A 20,633-nucleotide genomic window follows, 5' to 3' on the forward strand; every position below is an offset into this window, starting at 1 on the left:
GCTTTCAAAGTGGAAGATGGGATCTTTCACTAAGGTGACAGAAATTCAACAGATTTAACTTCTTTTTAGTTGAGTTTTCTGAATTCATCGGAATTAAATGCTTAGCACCTCAGCAACTATTTACCCACATGCATTTTTTTTTTTTAAATTTCCGTTATAGAAGAAACTTCAGGATCTCCAGGAATTGTTTTTTTCTTAATTAGTATTTTCTTTGATAAAAAAATAATAAATGAATTTAAAACCATACACATGCCACAGAAGAACTAAATTAGGGAGTTGCACAACAACTGGTTAAGATACTGTGTAAACTGTCACCATCTAGTTGAACTTCAACAAGATAGATCAACATACGTGAATAGGTTACAATTACAATGTTAAAACAAAAAGCCTTTATTTTGCCAAAAGTTATCTACAATTCATGTATTCATGTATAATTCAATAAGAATCTGAAGGATCAGTTCAGAGTGGAAATTCAGGATTTGTTCCCTATACAACAGGTTCAAAGACTGAAGAGCAGGAGAGGACACACATCACACTACAAATCTAGGATTTTCTTTCTGAAGTGATTCTGTCATAAGCCCCACCAACCAATGATGCTACTCCTTACATGATATGCAATAACTATCTGATGACTGCCAAGTTATAGCTAGATAAAGATCTAATCATTCCTGCAGAACTAACTAAGCCAGGAGTAATCCAGCAATATGAAATTTTCCTAGAGAAATTATATGAATGTATAACTTTCTGTTACACACTAAATTAAGAGATCAGTCTTATGAGACATTAGAAATACTCTTCTGTCAGCACTGTATAGAAGAAAACAGTAGCTCTCACAGACAACACCAGCAAAGCACCAACAAATGCAAAAGCTCTCACTTTATTTTACTATTTTTTCACTATTTTACTAGTATGCTTTACTAAGATTTTGGAATAACATAGACCTTAACAATCTACTCTTCTGTCTTTGCTCAGAAGTGCAGAACAGTGCAGTTTCCTTATATGCACAGCAGATAATCGTAATATTAATTGTCTTCATTTATCACTGATTTTTTAATAATTATTAAGTAGTTAAGTACACAGAAAACTCAAAGCAGTACCTCAGTTTCTTGCTATTTCCCATCATGTTGAGGCCAATTGCATTCCCTTTAAAAGGTCTCAAGCTTGCAGCTTTGCCACGCCTTGCGTATGTTTTTATGGAATCACCACCGATGCCGACAGCTCCAGGCCGACAACGAAAGGACTGTAACAATAGAATTCATGTGCATTACAATACTTCTATAACAAGTAAAAACAAAAATATATTTATAGAAGTACAACTTTGGCTTCGTTTTCAGATTGCTTTGACACAAAATTTTATGTATAATCTACCCAGAAGCCTAGAAATCCTTCTAAAGTTCACTGTACAAACAAGACTGATAGCAGAGTTCTCCTCCATGTACTAGGGAACAGAATTCTACCAAAAACCCTCTTATTTTTCCTTTCCAGACAGTCTATTAAATATTTTATATGTGAAACAGCTTTATGCCTCTCAGATAAATATTAAAAACATATACATAACAAAACTAACCTGCTCTATAACTAGAATGCTGGTACCAAAGTTGTACCCACATTTTAGATACCTTTTAGATGCACAATAATGGGAAAGGCATGTTTTGAGAAAACTGAAATTCAATGGAATAAACAGAACAAAATTACTTCTCCAGACAGTTTGCCATTCCAAGGACAAGGGAAGTCATTGGGTTCAATCACCTTCAAATTTCACAGAAACACAGAATGGCCTGTGTTGAAATGGACCACAATGATCACCTAGTTTCAAACCCCCTGCTATGTGCAGGGTCTCCAGACACCAGACCAGGCTGCCCAGAGCCACATCCAGCCTGGCCTTGAATGCCTTCAGGGATGGGGCATCCACAACCTCCTTGGGCAACCTGTTCCAGTGTGTCACCACCCTCTGTGTGAAAAACTTCCTCCTAGTACCTGACCTAAACCTCTCCTGTCTGACCATTTCCCCTTGTCTTATCACTGTCTACCCTCAAAAACAGCCATTTGCCCTCCTGTTTATACGACCTCTTCAAGTACTGGAAGGCCCCAGTGAGGTCTTCCCAGATCCTTCTCTTCTCCAAGCTAAATGAAAGCCCAGTTCCCTCAACCGTTCTTCATAGGAGAGATGCTCCAGCCCTCTGATCATCTCAGTGGCCCTCTACTAGACTCATTCCAAGAGTTCTGCATCATTCTTGTACTGGGGGTTCCAAAGCCTGGACACAGTACACCAGATGGGGCCTCACAAAAGATAAGTAGAGGGGGAACAATCACCTCCCTCTCCCTGCTGCTCTTTTAATGAAGCCCAGAACACAGTTGACCTTTTGGGCTGCAAGTGTGCACTTTAAATTTGCATCTGTCACACAGAACCAATAAATGTAAAATAAACTCTAATTCCTGAAATAGTTTATTTTCTGTAAATGTAGTAAAACACTCTTAATTAGTGGGATTCCTTGCTAAATAAAGCAGTCATACTTTCAAAGCATCTTGAAGCATCTCTGCAGTAATAAGCTATATCAAAAAACACAAAAAAACAGAGTTCTGCCTATATACACATGTACACATATAAAACTGGGAATTTGACATTAAGTGATTATGGGATATAATGATGAATATTTCCAAATTAAAATGGGCTCATTAATGCAAACCATTTAAACATAAGATTAGTTATGCTAATGTTTTGAGAACACTCTCCAACTGAGGATCTCTAGGCTGAAGAGGAAACATTAAGAGCATGCGGATAAACAAGTTCAGCACACAGGCTGCCAAATCGACTCAAACTTTCATTTTGTAACACAGGACAAATGACTACGCAACACTGTTTCAAAAAGTAGCAAGCTTTGAAGATACCTTTTCACTGTAAGATAAACAGAGCACTTACCTTCCTTTCTTCATTTGGGCTGAAGGGCCCATCACTGTCATCTATGCTGAGCAGATTTGCCTCACTAGTGATGATAGGCGTAGGAGAAAAAAACAAAAAAACACCAAACATTGTAAAGCAGCAGAGTATAAGCAAAACATTTTAACCATATAAAGATTATTTTTCCCCCTTATCCTTAAATACAAATGCAAACACATGCCCAAAACAACAGGAACGTTAAAGTCAGCAATATAATGATCAGAATATGTTATGGCTACTCAGACTTGAAGTGTACATTGAACTAATCCTGGAAAAACAAACTTAAAGGACATTATTAATTCAAAACAGAGAAACTTTACTACTGTCATCGTAATTTTACTGACATCATGAATCATTCTATATAAACCCTGAGTCAAGTATTAAACTAGAAAACATACCATTGTTTTGTTCCTTAACAGAATGGTTTAAAATGGCAAACTTCACAATGCTTCAGGAGAACAACTTGTATAACAAAATATTATCACACAGCAACTACTATCAAATTATGTCCTCCTAAAAATAGTACATTCAGCTTGACTCATCCATTCATTAAAATGTTTCTTTAGTAATTCAGCATCCATAGCCTTCAAAAGCTGTAATGGAGAGCAGCTAGATTAGGCTACATTTCTTGCCTCCAGAAGAAGCAACCTGTTCAACAGCATCCCTGGTAAATTTATTCCTCTCTCAGCTGCAAGAAAAAACAACTTTTATCCAAGTTATAATTTCATAGTTTGGGTGGTTCTTAATTAAGAACATTCAGGCAGAAATCACATAAGAATAGATGCAGATATTTCGAAAGGCTCAAAGAACATCTACAGCTTGTCATGGGGATGAAAAACAGCGATGGAGAAGGGGGAAATATTCTTGGCTGCAGTTATGACGTACTGACTATCATGTACATAGTGACTATGTCTACCCTTCATGTTAAAAGAAGGTAACAAACTGCAAAAAGAACGTAACATTGAAAAAAAAAATCCTTAAATCAGACTGAGCAAGTCTAACTCTTCTGATGCAACTAAGATGACATGACTACAAAAATATTTGGAATTGGATGTTTTCAAAGAACCAATATTTTTAGATTTTAAGGAATGCAAAGTATAAGCAACAGTAACAGAAAGAAAGGCTGTTTCTTCAGAGAGCAGAACACACAGCAACTGACTAATGTCTATTTGCTCATGTATCACATGCTTGCACTTGCTTGCTTAAAAAGTGTAATTTATATAGACAGAGGAAAAGAAATACACAGCACTCTCACATATCAGACAACATTTAAATGCTACTAAAATGAAATCTCAGTGGTCCTACTGTGAGGTTATGCCTTCACACTTTGCCTCTTTTTAAACAGGGAAACACAGATGAATATTTTCACATTAGAACAATCGCTTCTAACTACATTATACTTTATAATAAAAAAAATTAAGAAAAAACAGAACTATGTAATTTAGGTAAGCAGAGCAAACTCCAAGAAGTCATTCAAAATTATGCACTAATATTCAGGCACTGAACAAGAAAAAAAGATGTTCTACTCCTCTTCAATCACTTCCCATTTGTTTACTGTTTAAAACCATTAAGAATCATGCAATAGCCAATTAGGCAGCTCAGTTTAATAGAACATATTTATACTTCCAAGCCTCACAAGTTGATTTCTGATGTTGTGCCAATGAGCTACAAGAACATTTTCATCAACTGTAGAATCCCAAAATGGCTAAGGATGGCAGAGATCTCTGGGTCCACCTGGCCCAATCCCTGCCCACGCAGGGACAACCAGAACAGGGTGCACAGGAACACATCCAGAAGGTGTCTGAAGATTACCAAGGAGGAGACTAGACAGACTCTGGAAAAAGTGGGCCAGCATTTTATCATTCACACAGCACAAAAGTGCTTCCTAAGCGCTTTATTCAGAACCTCCTGTGTTCCAGTTTCTGTCTGCTGTCTTTAGGCCTGTCCCTGAGCATCACTGAAAAGATCCTGGCTCCATCCTCTTTGCACTTCAGGTATTTCTAGACACTGATGAGATGCCAGCAGTGCTGAGTAAAAGGAAAGAATCACCTCCCTACACCTGCTGACAACAATTTGCCTAACGCAGCCCAGGATGCCATTAGCTTTCAATGGTGGCCAGTGCACAACTTGGGGTCTATCAGGATTCCCAGGTCTGTTTCTGCAAGGATGCTCTCCAGCTGTGCAGCCCCCAGCACATACAGGTACCTTGGGCTATTCCTCTTTGCTTTCACCTTATAGGTCTACATTAGGTTTCTACCAAGCCATTTATCCAGCCTAGATGGCCACACAAGCATCTGGCCTAACAGCCACTCTTTGGTTTTGTTTGACACAACCATCAACTGACCTGTTCAAATGTAACCAGAATTTCTTTTTGAAAGCTCTCCCATACAAGAACAAAAGATTGGCATATTCTCCCTCACAGCACACTGCATACAGACACTCTTTAGAATTATGTCATGGTAGCAGACTCACTAAAAAAGCCCTGGTAATCAAAGGCATAAGAGAAGCATCAGTATATTCACAATGACATCCAACTAAGAATAGCATTAAAAATAAAACCTCTGAACTTAAGAATTGTAGCTTTGAACTAAAAATTCTTTATCAACTTATTATGAAGGATTAAATACTTTATAACAGTCGCAACAAAAGCATAGAATATCAATATAGTACTTCAGAATGGATACCATAGAGCAAACAAAATGTCTTCTGCTACACAAAATAAATACAATTCTCACCATTTATTCTTGGAAGGTCTACACAGATTTGTGTTAAACTGACCAACAGGTCTTTTTCCCCTGATTATTCCACATCAAGGTTCCTCTGCTTCTGTGTGATCTCCAAGTATAATCAAGAGAAGTTTCAAGTCATCTGCTATCGTCCTAACACTCTAACTAGATCAAATCTAGTACATTATCACAGATTCATTGTTTCAGTTGGGTGAAGGTGTTCTGCAGGCATTTACTTTGGGAGAAGAAACTTGTCAAACTCCATTTGCATGCTCTCTAACTACAGCTCCAAACAAAATATTACCTCTAGCAGCGTTTTAAAAATGCATGCACTATGCTGGGCCAATAGCGCTATTTTTCCAAATCCTCTTCAGTTTATAGAGGCTCTGTATTCCTGAATATGAGATCATTACTTGGCATCTTACCATGATGACACAACCCATGTAACTCTCCCAGTAAGTTAAATGGTACACTTTTAAAGTACTCCATGTATACTAAAAATTGCTTTGGTATAAAGCCCTTAGCCACATATTTTGTGTTATCTCACTGATGAAAGAATCAAAGCCGACACTGAGTATTAACCAACAATATCAGCACAGATCCCATCCACTGTATTCTTAAGTCACATCTGTGTTCTAAGTGTTGGAATGCTACTCTTGGGCTAGTCCAAAACAAACTATCATTACTAGTGCAAAAACCTGTGACAAGATCAGACACTGAAACATCAGGGTCTCAACAAGCAAGAAAAACGTCTAGGTGCTCGTTTCAGATTTACAGCTTTTTCCTTACAGATATGCAGTAAGCTAACAGCATTGCCAGTAAATATCAGCATAACCAATACATGCAACATTAAAAGAATCCAAAGATTCCATGCTTAGCATGGTCAAAACAGGGCCTGGGGGGAACAACAAAGCTTCACTCTGGAACTATTATAAGAACTGTTAAGAAGTTGCCAACCTTGGAAATGGTCTAAGTGTGAAAGGTTGCTTAGAAAGAACTGACAAATTATTGTCAAACTGACGCTTCCTACAGATTGTGACCAAACATTGACAGATGTTACACAAAGGAAAAACATACCAGAAAAGCAAAATTTAAAAACAATGCCAATCATAAAACAAACAAAAAGAAGCAGAAAACAATCAAACAGTTTGTTTGTTTTTAAACAAAAATAAATACTTGGTCAGCTTAAAAATACAGTTGCCTGGAGATCCTTTATAAGAGGATGACTGAGCAAAAAAGGTAGGATCTGCAGTTGAAATCAATTTTCAGCTCCTCTTTTACCTTCACTACCAGATGAGGTTTTGCAAAATTCAGATACAGAAAAGAGCTACTAATGTTGTTAGTGTTTCTAGCCAGCACTTCAATACTGGCTAGAGGAAAACTGCTTTATCATACAGAATATTTTGAAGGAGTGAGAAATCATTCAGGAATGCCGCCATATAAAACATATGTTCAATAATCAGTTTTTCAAATGTCATTTTTTAAAATAAAAAGCATTATTACTCCACACACGTCTCATTTTGTGTTAAGTCAACATCAACTGGAGATGGAAAATAGCAGTAAATGATTACAAGAAAAAACTGGGATGCTTACAAATGAGAGCTATTTTTGAAGGCGAGTAAAATGCAAATACTAACTCTACTGCCTGTGCTGCCATCGCACTTGAAACGTATTACTGTGCACTTGAAATCATGTTTCATTTAAAATAACTAAAATGTCCTTAGTTTGAAAACCTTTCAAAAATTCTTTTTAACTTCTGATGCAGTTCTCCTGACATATCTTAATGTTTCAACTCACAATTAATGAATGTCTGTATTCATTCTAATGACAGAAACACTACATTTCTTAATATCTTGTTAAGTCTACAGTATAGCTTGCTGCTGCTGCCTAAGTGGTTACGTGACTACCTTCCTATCTCCTTTCTGCACATAATACTCGGCAGAGTGTTGCCTACTAAAATACCGCCCTATGAGTAGAGTAGTCTCTTGAGATTATTAAACAGGTCAACCTGCAGACCCATGTAAGAAATATTTCTCTACTTAACCACTGGATACAGTTCTTCCTTATGACAGAATTACAGCTTTTTAAATTCACAGATTTAAACTTCAAATATCCAAGAAAATTAACACATTCTTCATACGTGAAACTTGCTGTTCTTTTAACAAATTATTAGATTCTTTTTTAGAAACGAATACTTATTGAATGAGAAAACATACCAGTTACAACAAAATGTTCAGGGCACGAGATTTATTCTAACTACACAGATAGCATTTAACTTATAGGAAAAATGAAAACGTATTAAGTAAAGAAACAAATGATAAGGGAACAAAAATAGCCTTAAGTTTACATTGTGCGATAAACACAAGGGTGAAAAAAGAATCTTTTAAGCTTAGTTTTTTAAATACCTTAATCATAACTGTGAAGTACTGAGTGATATCAGCACTATAAGCTCAAATGACTGTTTCCTCAGTTTGCATGTAACACGTTTCCTGCCTGCATTCTTCAGACTTCTACAGTAGCTCTGAAGACAGTCTCAACACTTCCAAAATGTGAATCCCACTTCAACAATTAAGTGTACAATATAATGCACTTTCTATACCATAACTCTAGTTAAAATAAGCATTCCTACCAGGATAATTTTCCCTTCATCACTGGAATTTTTAAGATGTTATATAATGTTTCTTATTAATAAATTACAAAAAATTATTTATTTGTAAATATACAATTATACTTTCAATAGCCTAAATAAAAGCATCCTTACTCTTTCTCTGCATCTCCTTCACTTTCTTCTGCATGATCAAAGCTCCAATTATTTTTAAAACCTCCATCTCTCTTGGACTGTGATCTATCCAAAGCTGAAATGAGAACAAGTTAAGGTAAGTCTTGGTTTCAAGTTGAGTTATTAATTAATACAATCTAGAGGAGTAAACCAGGTGAATGTATTTTCCCCATATATTCATTTTATTTTGTTGATGTCAATGTTTAACTATCGTTTGAGCAAATAAATGTGGTAATGCAGTGGCAAATAATTTTCTTAAAAAAATACAAATAATTATCAGTCAACATTTTGATTAGTAATGTAACAAGTTAAGGTTATGAAGTGAGGGTTTTATTGTTTTACTGATACCTGTAAATTTAAGGGTTCCTTTTGTGATATGAAGACTCCTTACATTAATTACTTACAGGTCTAATGTCCAGATAAGCTTCTTTTCTCCAGACATAAGCAACAGTTTTGAACTACTCTAAGCACAACTTCAACATATTATGTTTTTTTAATCCACCACACGACAATGACATTAATTCATGTTTGCCACAAACTGAAATTTCAGGGTTACCATCAAACAAACGAGTGAAAACCTGGACTTCCTGAGAATAGTCACACTACATCAGACCTCAAATTTATCTCCTCCAATATCCAAAAGTGTGGAGTTTTTTAATAAGACAGCATGTGGCTATCTAAGGGAAGGAGATTCAGAACGTGCAGGCAGCAACTCATTAAGGTAAGGCACCATTCACCCAGATCCCAATTACTGCAACTAAGAGCTGCCATGCACAAATTCTGTATGACTAATTTTATAGCAGAATTGATTAGAGTGCAGTTTAAAGACGCCTTTTCTTACTGTTTTTACATTTTCTACAGTACATTTAGAAATAATGAATGCAGCCTCATGCTTTGCAAGGAAAGGAAAAGTATTGTAACCAACAAAAGACCTATAGAGGAAAGAAGGAACACTGCAAAAGGCAAGATTTAGCACATTTAATCTCAGCTTCCAGCTATTTGCATGTGCCAAGAACTTCCTGAGCCATTTATGATACTTTTGTGTGCAACAGCTTTTTGATCTCCTTTTTGAGATGGTGAAGTATGGAAACCCATGCTATTGCAGGTAACATTCAAGATATCATACATTCAAGCGTATCATGAATTTCCACAGAAGCAATGTGGCATTTTTGTTTTGCTATTTATTCTTTTTGTAATAAATAATATGCCTGGAATTGCTATTTTCACTGCTATGGAGAACTCCCATGTGCAGGGTTGCCAACCACCAGACCAGGCTGCCCAGAGCCACATCCAGCCTGGCCTTGAATGCCTCCAGGGATGGGGCATCCACAACCTCCTTGGGCAACCTGTTCCAGTGCGTCACCACCCTCTGTGTGAATAATCTCCTCCTAAAAGTATTATTAAAGTTATTCCTGAACTTGAGCGAGAAAAACATTCACAATGGATCTCTATGACAGAGTTATTCATTATGCAAATAAATAAATAAAGAGTAAATAAAATCATCATAATAAAAATTAATACAGAACTGCCCATCTACAACAGTAAAGTGAGAAATATTTAATGAGGTGCAACAGAAGATGGCATCTGGGAAGATTCATTTTTAAGTCTTGTGCTCTGTGCTCTAGGACCAATCATCCCATATGAATCTGTATCATGGCTTACCAGAACAATGCACCTTTTAATTTTTTATTGTTCTAAATGTGATGTCGTGCATTTATTGGTCACACGAAGAATAACTTTAACTTTTCTCATAAAGTAACTTTTTCCTACGTATCAACAGACTGCTCAAAAAACTTCCCACCACCTCCTGAATGTGTCAATAGAAACTGAACATTTCTACTACAGCACATAGAGGCACTTTACAGGTCTTTAATCTGCTGAGATTGCATCTATTTTTGTGTGTCCAAGAAAAACCCAAAACAGAAACCTAAACCAAACAAACGTTTCATTCAGGACAAAGGACGCATTCCAGAATAACCCAATATTTCCATACTTTCTCCCAGTTACACAGGTCTAAATAATGCAAGCCTTATCTTACAAATGCTCAGACCATCACAGCTGCAAACAGCACACACTGTAACATTCAACAAAAGAAAAAAATACATCATTTAATTTCAATGCACTCAGACTCATTCTCTTCATCTAGAATCATATTTAAGGAAATTAAAAAGAATATTTCTGAGCTTTTAAATTCGTTATTCATGTATTCTCTGCATATATTGATAGGAAGGTACAAGTAGTCATAAAAATCTGATGCAAGGACCATTTACAATTGTGTTTCTTTCCCTGTTGTTTCATTATTCTATCAGATAGTCCTCTTCAGGCTTCTATGCAAACTAGCTTTTTAACTTTCAGGTTCAATATGATCAGCTGTAACAGATTAACTATTTAACCACATCAAGGGTGCATTTTCATACTCTGTAGTAAGCACTGCATGAACAGCTTTAAGTACACCCTCACTTCCTAGAAGCTGGGTATCCTTGCTCCTGTCCCGCACCCTGCATATGGCAGCACAGTTCCCACCTGTTCAACCACACTATCACAGCAGAGCTGTAACTGCACAGCAGAAGAAAGAAACATCCAGAACCAGACACTCTTTTAAGCACCAATGAAACAAACAAAAACATCTGCATGGAACCACAGCCTGGCCTGAATGGGACAGCTGCCTGATGGAAAGGAACTCTGGTGTACTGATGGGCAGTTGGCTAAATACAAGACAGCAGTATGTCCAGGTGGCCAAGAAGGCCAAAGGCATCCTGGCTTGTATCGGGAATGGTGTGGTGAGCAGGACTAGGGAAGTCATCCTGCCCCTTGGCATTGGTGAAGCCTCACCTCGAGTACTGTGCTCATTTCTGGGCAACTCATTACTGAAAGGACATTGAGGTCCTGGAGCAGGTCCAAAGAAGGGCAACAAGGCTTGTGAGGGGCTTGGAGAATAGGTCCTACAAGGAGAGACTGAGGGAAATGGGGCTGTTTAGTTTGGGGAAGAGGAGGCTGAGGGGAGACCTTATTGCTCTCTTCCAGTATCTGAAAGGTGCTTACAGTGAGAGCAGGGTTGGTCTCTTCTCACTGATGTCAGGTGACAGGATGAGGGGAAACGGCCTCAAGTTGCACCAAGGTAAGTTTAGGTTGGCTATCAAGAAACACTTCTTTACAGAAGGGGTTGTAAAGCACTGGAATAGGCTCCCCAGGGAGGTGGCTAAGTCACCATTCCTGGATGTGTTTAAAAACCGTTTGGATGTGGTGCTCAGGGACATGATTTAGCGGAGGGCTGTTAGAGTTAGGGCAGTACAGTTAGACTGTGGTTGGACTGTATGATCTTTAACACCTTTTCCAACCTGAGTGATTCTATGATCCCACAATTCTATGAATTTATAGCTAGGCATTCAGAGATCTACTGTTTAAAAGATGCTTCACCTTTCCTCTCCGTAAATTACCTGCAGATGGGAAAAACAAAAAACAAAACAGAACAAAAAAAATCACTTCTAGTAGTAGACGGTGATTATAAATTGATAGTGAGAAGTTCCATTTAGTACAGACCTCAATGGCAGAGCTGTGTGATACATACATAAAGGACACAAGCATGGACATTTTGTTTCACTTGAAGGTAATTTAACTTCTCAGTTAAAAAATAATCACAAAGTTCTAAGAATTGTATTTCAACAGAAAACCAATGATAAACAGAATCTACTCCCAGTTAAAAATAAATAAAACAGCAAAAAAAAAGCATTTATACATTTATGTGTATAAGAAATACACAGCTGAGTAAAGAAAAAGCACCTGCATTTCCTGATAAAAGATTCTTTCCCACTCGATTTTCATATACATTGTGTTCATTACACTACAGAGTATCGCGTAGAATGACTGGCATAGCCAACACAGCACTGCTGCAGTATCATCAGTCACCAAACAGCCTGACATTTTCTGAGCACTCACAACAAGGACTAACAAAGCACAAAAGCTTAGGAATACATAAAATGTTTTCTTTACAATCTCTTTGACGGCTTTTCTGGTAAGAAAACAATGATGAGCTGGGGTACTACAGTCTACTTCTACTCTGGCAAATATTATGGATCATATTCTGCAGGGAAAAAGCTCCGTAAGACAAAACATGGATGCACTAAGGACCAACTATGTCCAACTATCTGACTGCACTCTATGCATTCTCTAGCAAGACTACTGGTTCTTTGGTTTAGGGAAGAGCAATGGATGTTGCATTCCTTGACCGCAACACGCCTTTTAACATGGGCTCTCATGGGGACCTTATATCCACACTGGAGAGATGTGGAATAAATGAATGATAAGGGGAGTGAAAAACAAGTTGGACCAAATGGAAACTAAGAGTCAAAATGATGACTAGCAGCACAAATCAGACAGCACACCTCAGTACCAGAACCAATACCTTTTAGCTTATTTGCTAATACTCTCGATGATAAGACCAAGCATACTCTGCAGGTTTGCAGATGATACTACATTAATGGAAGCAGTTCATACACTAGAAGCAAGGGCTACTACTCAGAGAGGCCTGGCAGGCTAGAGAAATTGGCTTACATGAAACTAAGTGCCACAAAAGCAAATGCATCTGGGATCCCAGATGTAAGTCCTGCATCAGGGATGGCATAAGCCCATTCAGCAGCGCAGACTGAAGGCAACTAGCTTGGAGCTTCGCTCTTCAAGAGGATCTGGGGGGTTTCAACTGACAAGCTGAACATGGGTCAGTAGGATCACCCCACAGCAAGGAAGGCCAGCCAATGGACACAACTGCAAGAGTTCCCTCAGTGTGGAGGAAGTGATTCCTCCTCTCTGTACGACCCTTGCAAAACTGTATCTAGGGTACTGCAGGCAGTTTTGTACTCTCCAATATATCAAAGACATTGACACACTGCAGCAAGTCTGGAAGAATGCTGTGAAGATGGCCAGGGGGATGTATATTGTTATCATACAAGGAGAGGCTGAAAGAGCAACAGATAAATAAATAAATAAATAAGAAAGGCAGGGAGGAAAGATTAGAGCCTTTTATTGTCTTCCAATTCCTAATTGGAAGGAAAATACGAAGCTGAACTCCTCAAAGACGCACAGCAGAAAGATGTGAAGAACCACACACAAGCTGGAACAAAACAAATCCAAACCCATTATAAGGATTGATTTGTTTCTATTTATTACTGTAAGGGGCCAAGCAATGAACCAGGTCAGTCTGACAATTCGTGGACATGGAATAAGGCCCTGAGCAATCTGCTCTCACCAGGCAGGAGGTTCCAATCTACATGATTCCAACAATGTCAAGTGGTTTCTGATCTACATGATTCTAAGACAAAACTAAGAAACAGTGATTAGATGTAGGTACAAACATTCAGTTAAAGCAAATGCACCACTGCCACAAACACCCCCAGAATTACACACCTCAATCACTTTCATTCCTTTCTCCCAGTAATTCTGCCACCTACACAATCTTTCCAAAGAAGTTAAAAAACATCAAAAGTGGGATCCATCAACAGGTAAGGTTGAAAAAGAAAAAAGAGAAAACAAGCAATATTTTCATCTCCAGAAGTACAGAGCTATGCTGCTACACTGGAGACACGTTAAAATACAGAAAGAAAGAAGACTCCTTTCACATGAAAGATAGATGCAGAAAAGATATTCTACTGATACACAGGGAAATTCAGAGGCTAAAAGGTTAGGATGGGCTAACCTTGATGATTTCTGAACTGTCAACTTATTCTAAAAGACATTGGAGTGCATAAAGCACTTTCAGAATGTATGTGATACCAATCACACATGATCTTAAGATGTTAACACTGGAAGAGTTTTTTAAGATAAGCAATGTGAAGTGTAAGAAACCTTATATTACTTTTCCAGAGTCTCTGGAATATTTTCCCCTATATTAAAAATAAAAAAATCCAGAATGTTTCCATAAGAAAAAAAATAACAAGTAAGGCTATGAAAGGAACTCAATGATGTAATTAAAGGAGAAATAAAAGACACAAAACTAGACACTTCTTTGATGCTGTCAATTCTCCAAAATTCCCTCAAATAACAACAATGAAAGCATACAAAGAATGCTCAACAATAAAGAAAACCTCAGTAATTTATTCAAATGAAAAGGGTGCACCTTAAAAAATGTGAGTAAGGAAAGCATGAAAGGAGGATGAAAGAGTTATTTAAACTCTAAGCTGTGAGAACAATTTGCACTTGCCTTTCTGTACAGGTCAAAGATCATCCTTTCCGCCCCACCTCTTTGTTGAGGGCAGTGAGCTGGTCTGGATTGCTGATACAGCTGAAAGGTAATGCAGACTAGCTCTACCAACACTTTTCTATCCATCTAAAATTAGTTTTCTGCCCATTTAGCTCAGCTTGTGGTGAAGAGCTAGAAGTGCCACTGTTGACACAAGGAAAGCTGCAAAACACTGTCAGTGGGAGGGGCAGCAGGATTGTCGCTGTGAGCAGCACCCAGCAGCTGGGCAGGCCTGGGCCTACACTGAAAAGCTACAACAAAGACTTGCAGGCCACATAGCACAGTAACTGCTAAGAGTTAAAACTCCCTTTGCAATCAGAGATAATCAGAGCTGAAGGGAATCAGAGAGGAGTTCAGCAGCTGGCTGGTCAACTGAATTGTTTGGCAGGCTCCACTGGCTACACTCTAAGACCAGATATTACACTCCCTTATCTCCAGTATCTTTATATAATCCCATCCCACAAAGTTAAAATAAAATTTAAAGCAAACAGTAATATGTTTGTAAATATGTTTTACTTCAATTATTCTTGTAATAGAAGTATTAAAATTCCAGACGTAACTGCCCCATCCTTGGAGGTGTTCAAGGCCAGGTTGGACGGGGCCCTGGGCAACCTGATCTAGTAAAGGTGTATGTTTGGTGGCCCTGCCAGGCAGGGGGTTGGAACTACATGATCCTTGAGGTCCCTTCCAACCCAAGTCATTCTATGATTCTATGATTCTGACTGCGCTAAATTTCAGGAGCACTGACAAGGGTTAACAAAACCACAGCATGCTAGAATTCACTACATGGACTTCTTTTTTAAACAGATAAAAAAGTGAAACAAGCCCTACCTTTAATATTCCTGGAAAAACAACCCTTTTCTCAATAGTTACTTCTAAAGGCCATGAACACAACTGAAAACCACTGATTAAGTAATTAAAAAAAAAAAAAGAGGGGGAAAAAGATGCAAGCTATCCACAGAGAAGTCAGCTACTCAAGAGCAATAAAATTAAACAGTCTCCTTAGAAAACTGTGGAAATGAAAATTAATACTTACAGGCAGCTTGAGTTGGGATATGTTTTCAATTATTATTTTTTTTAATTTAAAAAAAAAAAAAAAGAGGGGGAGGGGTGGGGGGGGAGAGAATGAAAAACAAAGTAACACTTGCCAGCTTGCTAACAGCATCCAGTTCTAAACTTGCTTTTCAAGAAATATCACTCAATAGCCTGATGAAGCAAAACACTCAGCTTTCAAACTACTATCCTGCAGATGGAGATGGGCTGAGGCCATCATCAACTAAACACAAAACGCACCTTTGTCTCCATCAAAAACCTCCCGAGACCTATGAAACTGCTCCGAGTTCCTATCACTCCTTCCATAGAAGCATAGAATTACCCAGGTTGGAAAAGACCTTGGAGACCATCAAGTCCAACTGCAGCCTAACCAGTACCCTAACTCTAACAACCCTACACTAAATCATATCCCTGAGCACCACATCCAAACGGCTCTTGAACACAACCAGGGATGGAGATTCAACCACCTCCCTGGGGAGCCTATTCCAGTACCTAACTACCCTTTCTGTAAAGAACTGCTTCCTAATATCCAACCTAAACTTGCCCTGGCACAACTTGAGGCCATTTCCCCTTGTCCTGTCACTTGTCACTAGTGAGAAGAGACCTGTCCCACTCTCACTGTAAGAACATTTCAGGTACTGGAAGAGGGCGATAAGGTCTCCCCTCAGCCTTCTTTTTCTCAGATGAAACAGCCCCAGCTTCCTTAGCCTCTCCTCATAGGGCATGTTCCCCAAGCTCTTCACAAGCTTCGTTGCCCTTCCACTACAAGTCATTCTTCCAAACAAGGAGCAGTGTCTTCTCCAACTAACACTTTGCTCGATGAGAAAGAACTTTCTGACAGCATTCATGGCAGATATTTTTCTCTACTACCCAGCAAGTAAAGATTCAGAGGTCACATACTTGCTTTACAGAAGTATCCAGCAATCTTGTTTAGAAGTTTATTAGCCCACCACGTTAGGTAAATGCAGTCAGACCACAGTAACCTGTAAGTCCATTTTCAAAAGCTTATTCTTAATTGTAAAGGATCTTATAACTGTGTTTTGAGCAGTGAGCCCTGCCCTTACAATGGACAGCAGTGTTTTTAGAAGACGTGTGCCTCAGAATTCACAAAGGCAATTGCAAATATGAAACCTTCCATCCCCTGCATAGTTTGAATTCTCATCTAATGGGCTCCTGAATAATCTTTCTGTTAGACTGTTGTATTAAATTCTACCATCACCGAGATATTCATATTTTGTTACGCGAGACATAAAAATGGGATATGCCAAACAAGCACAACATTATATCGTACAACTTGAATCAAAGTGCAGCAGTAGGCTAAATGTTGGTGTAAAAGAAATAGCTGGATAACACCAGACAATAACAATCTCATGAAAATAAATATTTTTGCAGCTGTTTCTCACAGACATAAATTTTTCAGATTAAATAATATTAATCATGTCACACAGCGTGATGTTTTACTGCAGCAGCCAAACACTATTGGTATTTATCATTCCCAAAAATCTTTGTGGCGAGTTAGATTCAATATGTGTCTATACACACACGCACACCAGGGAGTTTGCTCCACCTCCAGTGATTTGAAAACAAACAAAACAGGAAGGCTCACACAGTTTCTGAATGATTACCGTTCTTTTTTTATAATCATTCAAGATTTAACCAGGAAAAGATATCCTACACTCGGTGCCTTTTGCTCCAAATGGTTCTTTTATAGGAATTACTTGGACAGCAATTCAGGAAAGTGTCCTTACCTTACGCAGCACTTGCCCATTATATTTATTAAGGCCAGCTGACCCATGAGGGGAGAATAACCACAGCCTCCTGACCCTGATAACTTATTCCTTCTAGTCTCCTGCCTTCACCATAAACTAGTTCTACGCAGAACCTGTTATTCAAAAGAATTGAGTTTTCCTGGGCAGAGTAAAGCTGATGTTGCCCAAGAGAATTTACTCTGAAGCTGAACTTACGTACTTCATCTTAAGTTGAATTTACAGCTCACTAGAGACCAAAGGGGGAACATCCCACACCTCTCACACCCAGAGGCTGTCTGCCCTCCCCAAGCCCACCCACTGTCCTACCCCATACATCCCCCTTCAGAGAGCACACTCAGAGGTTTGGCAAAGCACAGTCTGGCAATACAGCACCCAGCAGCAAGTTCCACCTCTTTGGCAATAGAGTGGTGAGTCCCAGGGGTGGTGGGCAGTTTGAGATGCAGCACAAGGCTGGAATTTGGACAAGGTCAGAGGGGAAGGAGCAGCCAATCTCCCCCACCTGTGGCAGGGAGCCCTCAGAGCAGCACAGCTGTAGTATGTTCTGTAATCAGTTTAAAACATTCTGTTAGTCCCTGCGCCTAAACCAGTTAATAACGTTAAGCCTTGCAAAGAGAACCAATAAATAGTTGGCATGCAGCTTTACATTCAAAATGGAGTTGCAGTACGATAAGATAAAAGCAGCAATGTCATGGTTCACTGCTTCAGGAAATCCACACACACAATTTATCATTACTGTGTACGAGACAACGGCATCACACCGCAATCACCTCGCTATTCTCTGGACAGTTTATTCTGAAAGAATTATTTACACATTTGATATCTGTGAGCTGCAGATTGCTAGTTTACATTAACCATGAGACACCAGTATTCATGCTTTTATGACCATCATTTTAATAACCAACTATCCCCATATATTACTAGAACATAATGCTTTCCACAGATTACTTGTAAAGAAAAGCTATTCAAATAACAGCATTGCCAAAGCGTTATTTAAAATCCATCAGATTTTATGTCATAAATAAGAGTAAAAAACAACTTTTTAAGTTATTTGCTCTTAATCATTCCTGCTAGTTACACTACCCAAATAACCATTAGCTGTTCTGTGTTCTGATTTATACTACACTCTTACTCAGAGATTGAATCCCATTTGGCAAAATCCCCAGTTTGATTCAAGGAGACAACACAGTACAAGAAAATTAAATAAGTGTGCAGCATTTTTACTCCCTTCTGTTTAAAGCATTCTAAAGATATCTCACAAACTAATGTACACTCTAATAAACTAAATTCTAGTTACAAAGCTTCCATCCTAGAATCACAGAATGGTTTGGGCTGGAAAAGATCTGTAATGACACCTAGTTCCAACCCTCCTGCTATAGGCAGGGACACCTCCATCTAGACTAGGTTGCTCAACGCCCCATTCAGCCTGGCCTGAACACCTCTATGGAAGGAGCATTCATAACCTCTCTGAGCAACCTATTCCAGTGTCTCACCACCTTCACAGTAAAGAATTTCTTCCTAACATCTAGTATATAGCTTCCAGTTTAAAGCCCCCTCATCCTGTTAATACCTTCATTTATAAAAGTCCCTTCTCAGCTTTCCTATAGACTCCCTTCAGGTAGTGCAAAGTTGCTCTAAGGGCTTCCCAGAGCCTCCTCTTCTCCATGCTGAAGAGCTCCAACTCTCTCAGCCTGTTCTCATAGAGGAGATCGCCTAATTTGTGTGACCAAATCAAGCAATGATTTAATAAGTAAAAACGTATCATTTGATTTTAAGTCACCGGGTAACACCTCGTTATCTTTGCCACATTTCCTAAAAGCCAAGAACTGTATTGGCCTCAGAAGCAGAATCAAAACCATCTTTGAGCCTATATTTGCGAAAAGACAAAGATACATATATATATATATATATATATATATATACTACCTGCTAATTATTTGTCTATCAACACGGGCTGCACTGTACCTAGGAAGGCAGGTGCCATTTACTCCCCTGACCACAGCATTTGCAAGCACCCAATTTGGGCAACACAAGACACCAGCTTTGACTTCACAGCTTAAGAACAGTATCACCTAAAAGCACTATGCATTCTCTGCTGCTGCTCTGAAAACAATAACAGAAAGCCTAAGACATGCTTTTTCAAAAATAAATGAGAAAAAAAAATATTGCAGTATTCATTCCTGTGTAATAAGATAATAAAAATATATTTTTTACTTTCACCAAGAACCAACAAAGCATCAGGGAAGATTTCAAGCTATGAAACACAACCCTACCTTAAAAAACCTCAAACTTTAAACCCTATAGGCAATGAAAGTGAGGTCAAGTAATATTCCAATCCTATTTTTCTCCCAATGGAAGTATCTTCTAGAATAAATAGGAGAATAATTATATTTGCCCTCTAGTTGCCCCTATACCCCTACAGCCTCCTCCTCTACAGCATCTCCATTTTTCATCTTGTTTTCTCAGCCTCCAGCCACTCTAACCCTGACTTCTCAGCCAGTGTCCAACATCACTTAGCAGCAAAATGAGCCATACTGAGGAAGCACTGGAAACTTTTGCTTCAAAGATATTGATTTCTGATATCTCACTTATAGGAAGGTGTGCACGCTTCACAAAGTTTCCTGCTATTTACCTCTACTCCTCTGCAAACAAAAGGCTTCCAAAGATATTAGCGGAAAGGAAGGAGACAAAATGATGAAAGATGACTGAAAAGAAAACCAAAAACACCAACAACCCCTCAATTATAAAGCAATATTTAAAAGCAACAAGTTGAATTTGGCAATTAGTTTCACTTCATAGGACCACAAGGTTCTCGGACATCCCTCAGTTATCTCAATTATAGACACAACTAAAGCTCTATAAAAAAAAGAAGTCTGATACTGTATTGAAATCCAACAAAGTAGCTGTTGAAATCACAACATTAACAATTCACTATGTTTTTTGTCCTTGCACAAAAACAGGAAGCAAAGCATTAAAATATCCATGTAGACTTTTTATAAAAGTATTCATGCAAGTAAGATATGTGCAAAACATTTGATTTATCCTTCACAGAGTCATTCAGGTTGGAAGAAACCACTAAGATCACACAGTCCAACCATCAACCCATCACCACCTCGTCCACTAACCCACATACCCACAG

General features: G+C 38.4%; 1 protein-coding gene across 5 annotated transcripts in view; it reads right to left on the bottom strand.

The window, feature by feature from the left end:
- The window catches only part of SENP6 (SUMO specific peptidase 6), a 74,334-nt gene that overhangs the window by 35,007 nt on the left and 18,694 nt on the right, over positions 1-20,633 (bottom strand). For all 5 annotated transcript variants that reach the window (XM_015859044.2, XM_015859045.2, XM_015859046.2 and 2 more), the window contains exons 2-4: positions 8,426-8,519; positions 2,921-2,984; positions 1,098-1,240 (exon numbers count right to left, since the gene is read on the bottom strand). In XM_015859044.2, the coding sequence (XP_015714530.1) occupies positions 1,098-1,240; positions 2,921-2,984; positions 8,426-8,519 (301 nt within the window). The remainder of the gene's footprint in view (positions 1-1,097; positions 1,241-2,920; positions 2,985-8,425; positions 8,520-20,633) is intronic.

This window comes from Coturnix japonica, chromosome 3 (assembly GCF_001577835.2).
Source record: "Coturnix japonica isolate 7356 chromosome 3, Coturnix japonica 2.1, whole genome shotgun sequence".
Lineage (NCBI taxonomy): Eukaryota > Metazoa > Chordata > Aves > Galliformes > Phasianidae > Coturnix > Coturnix japonica.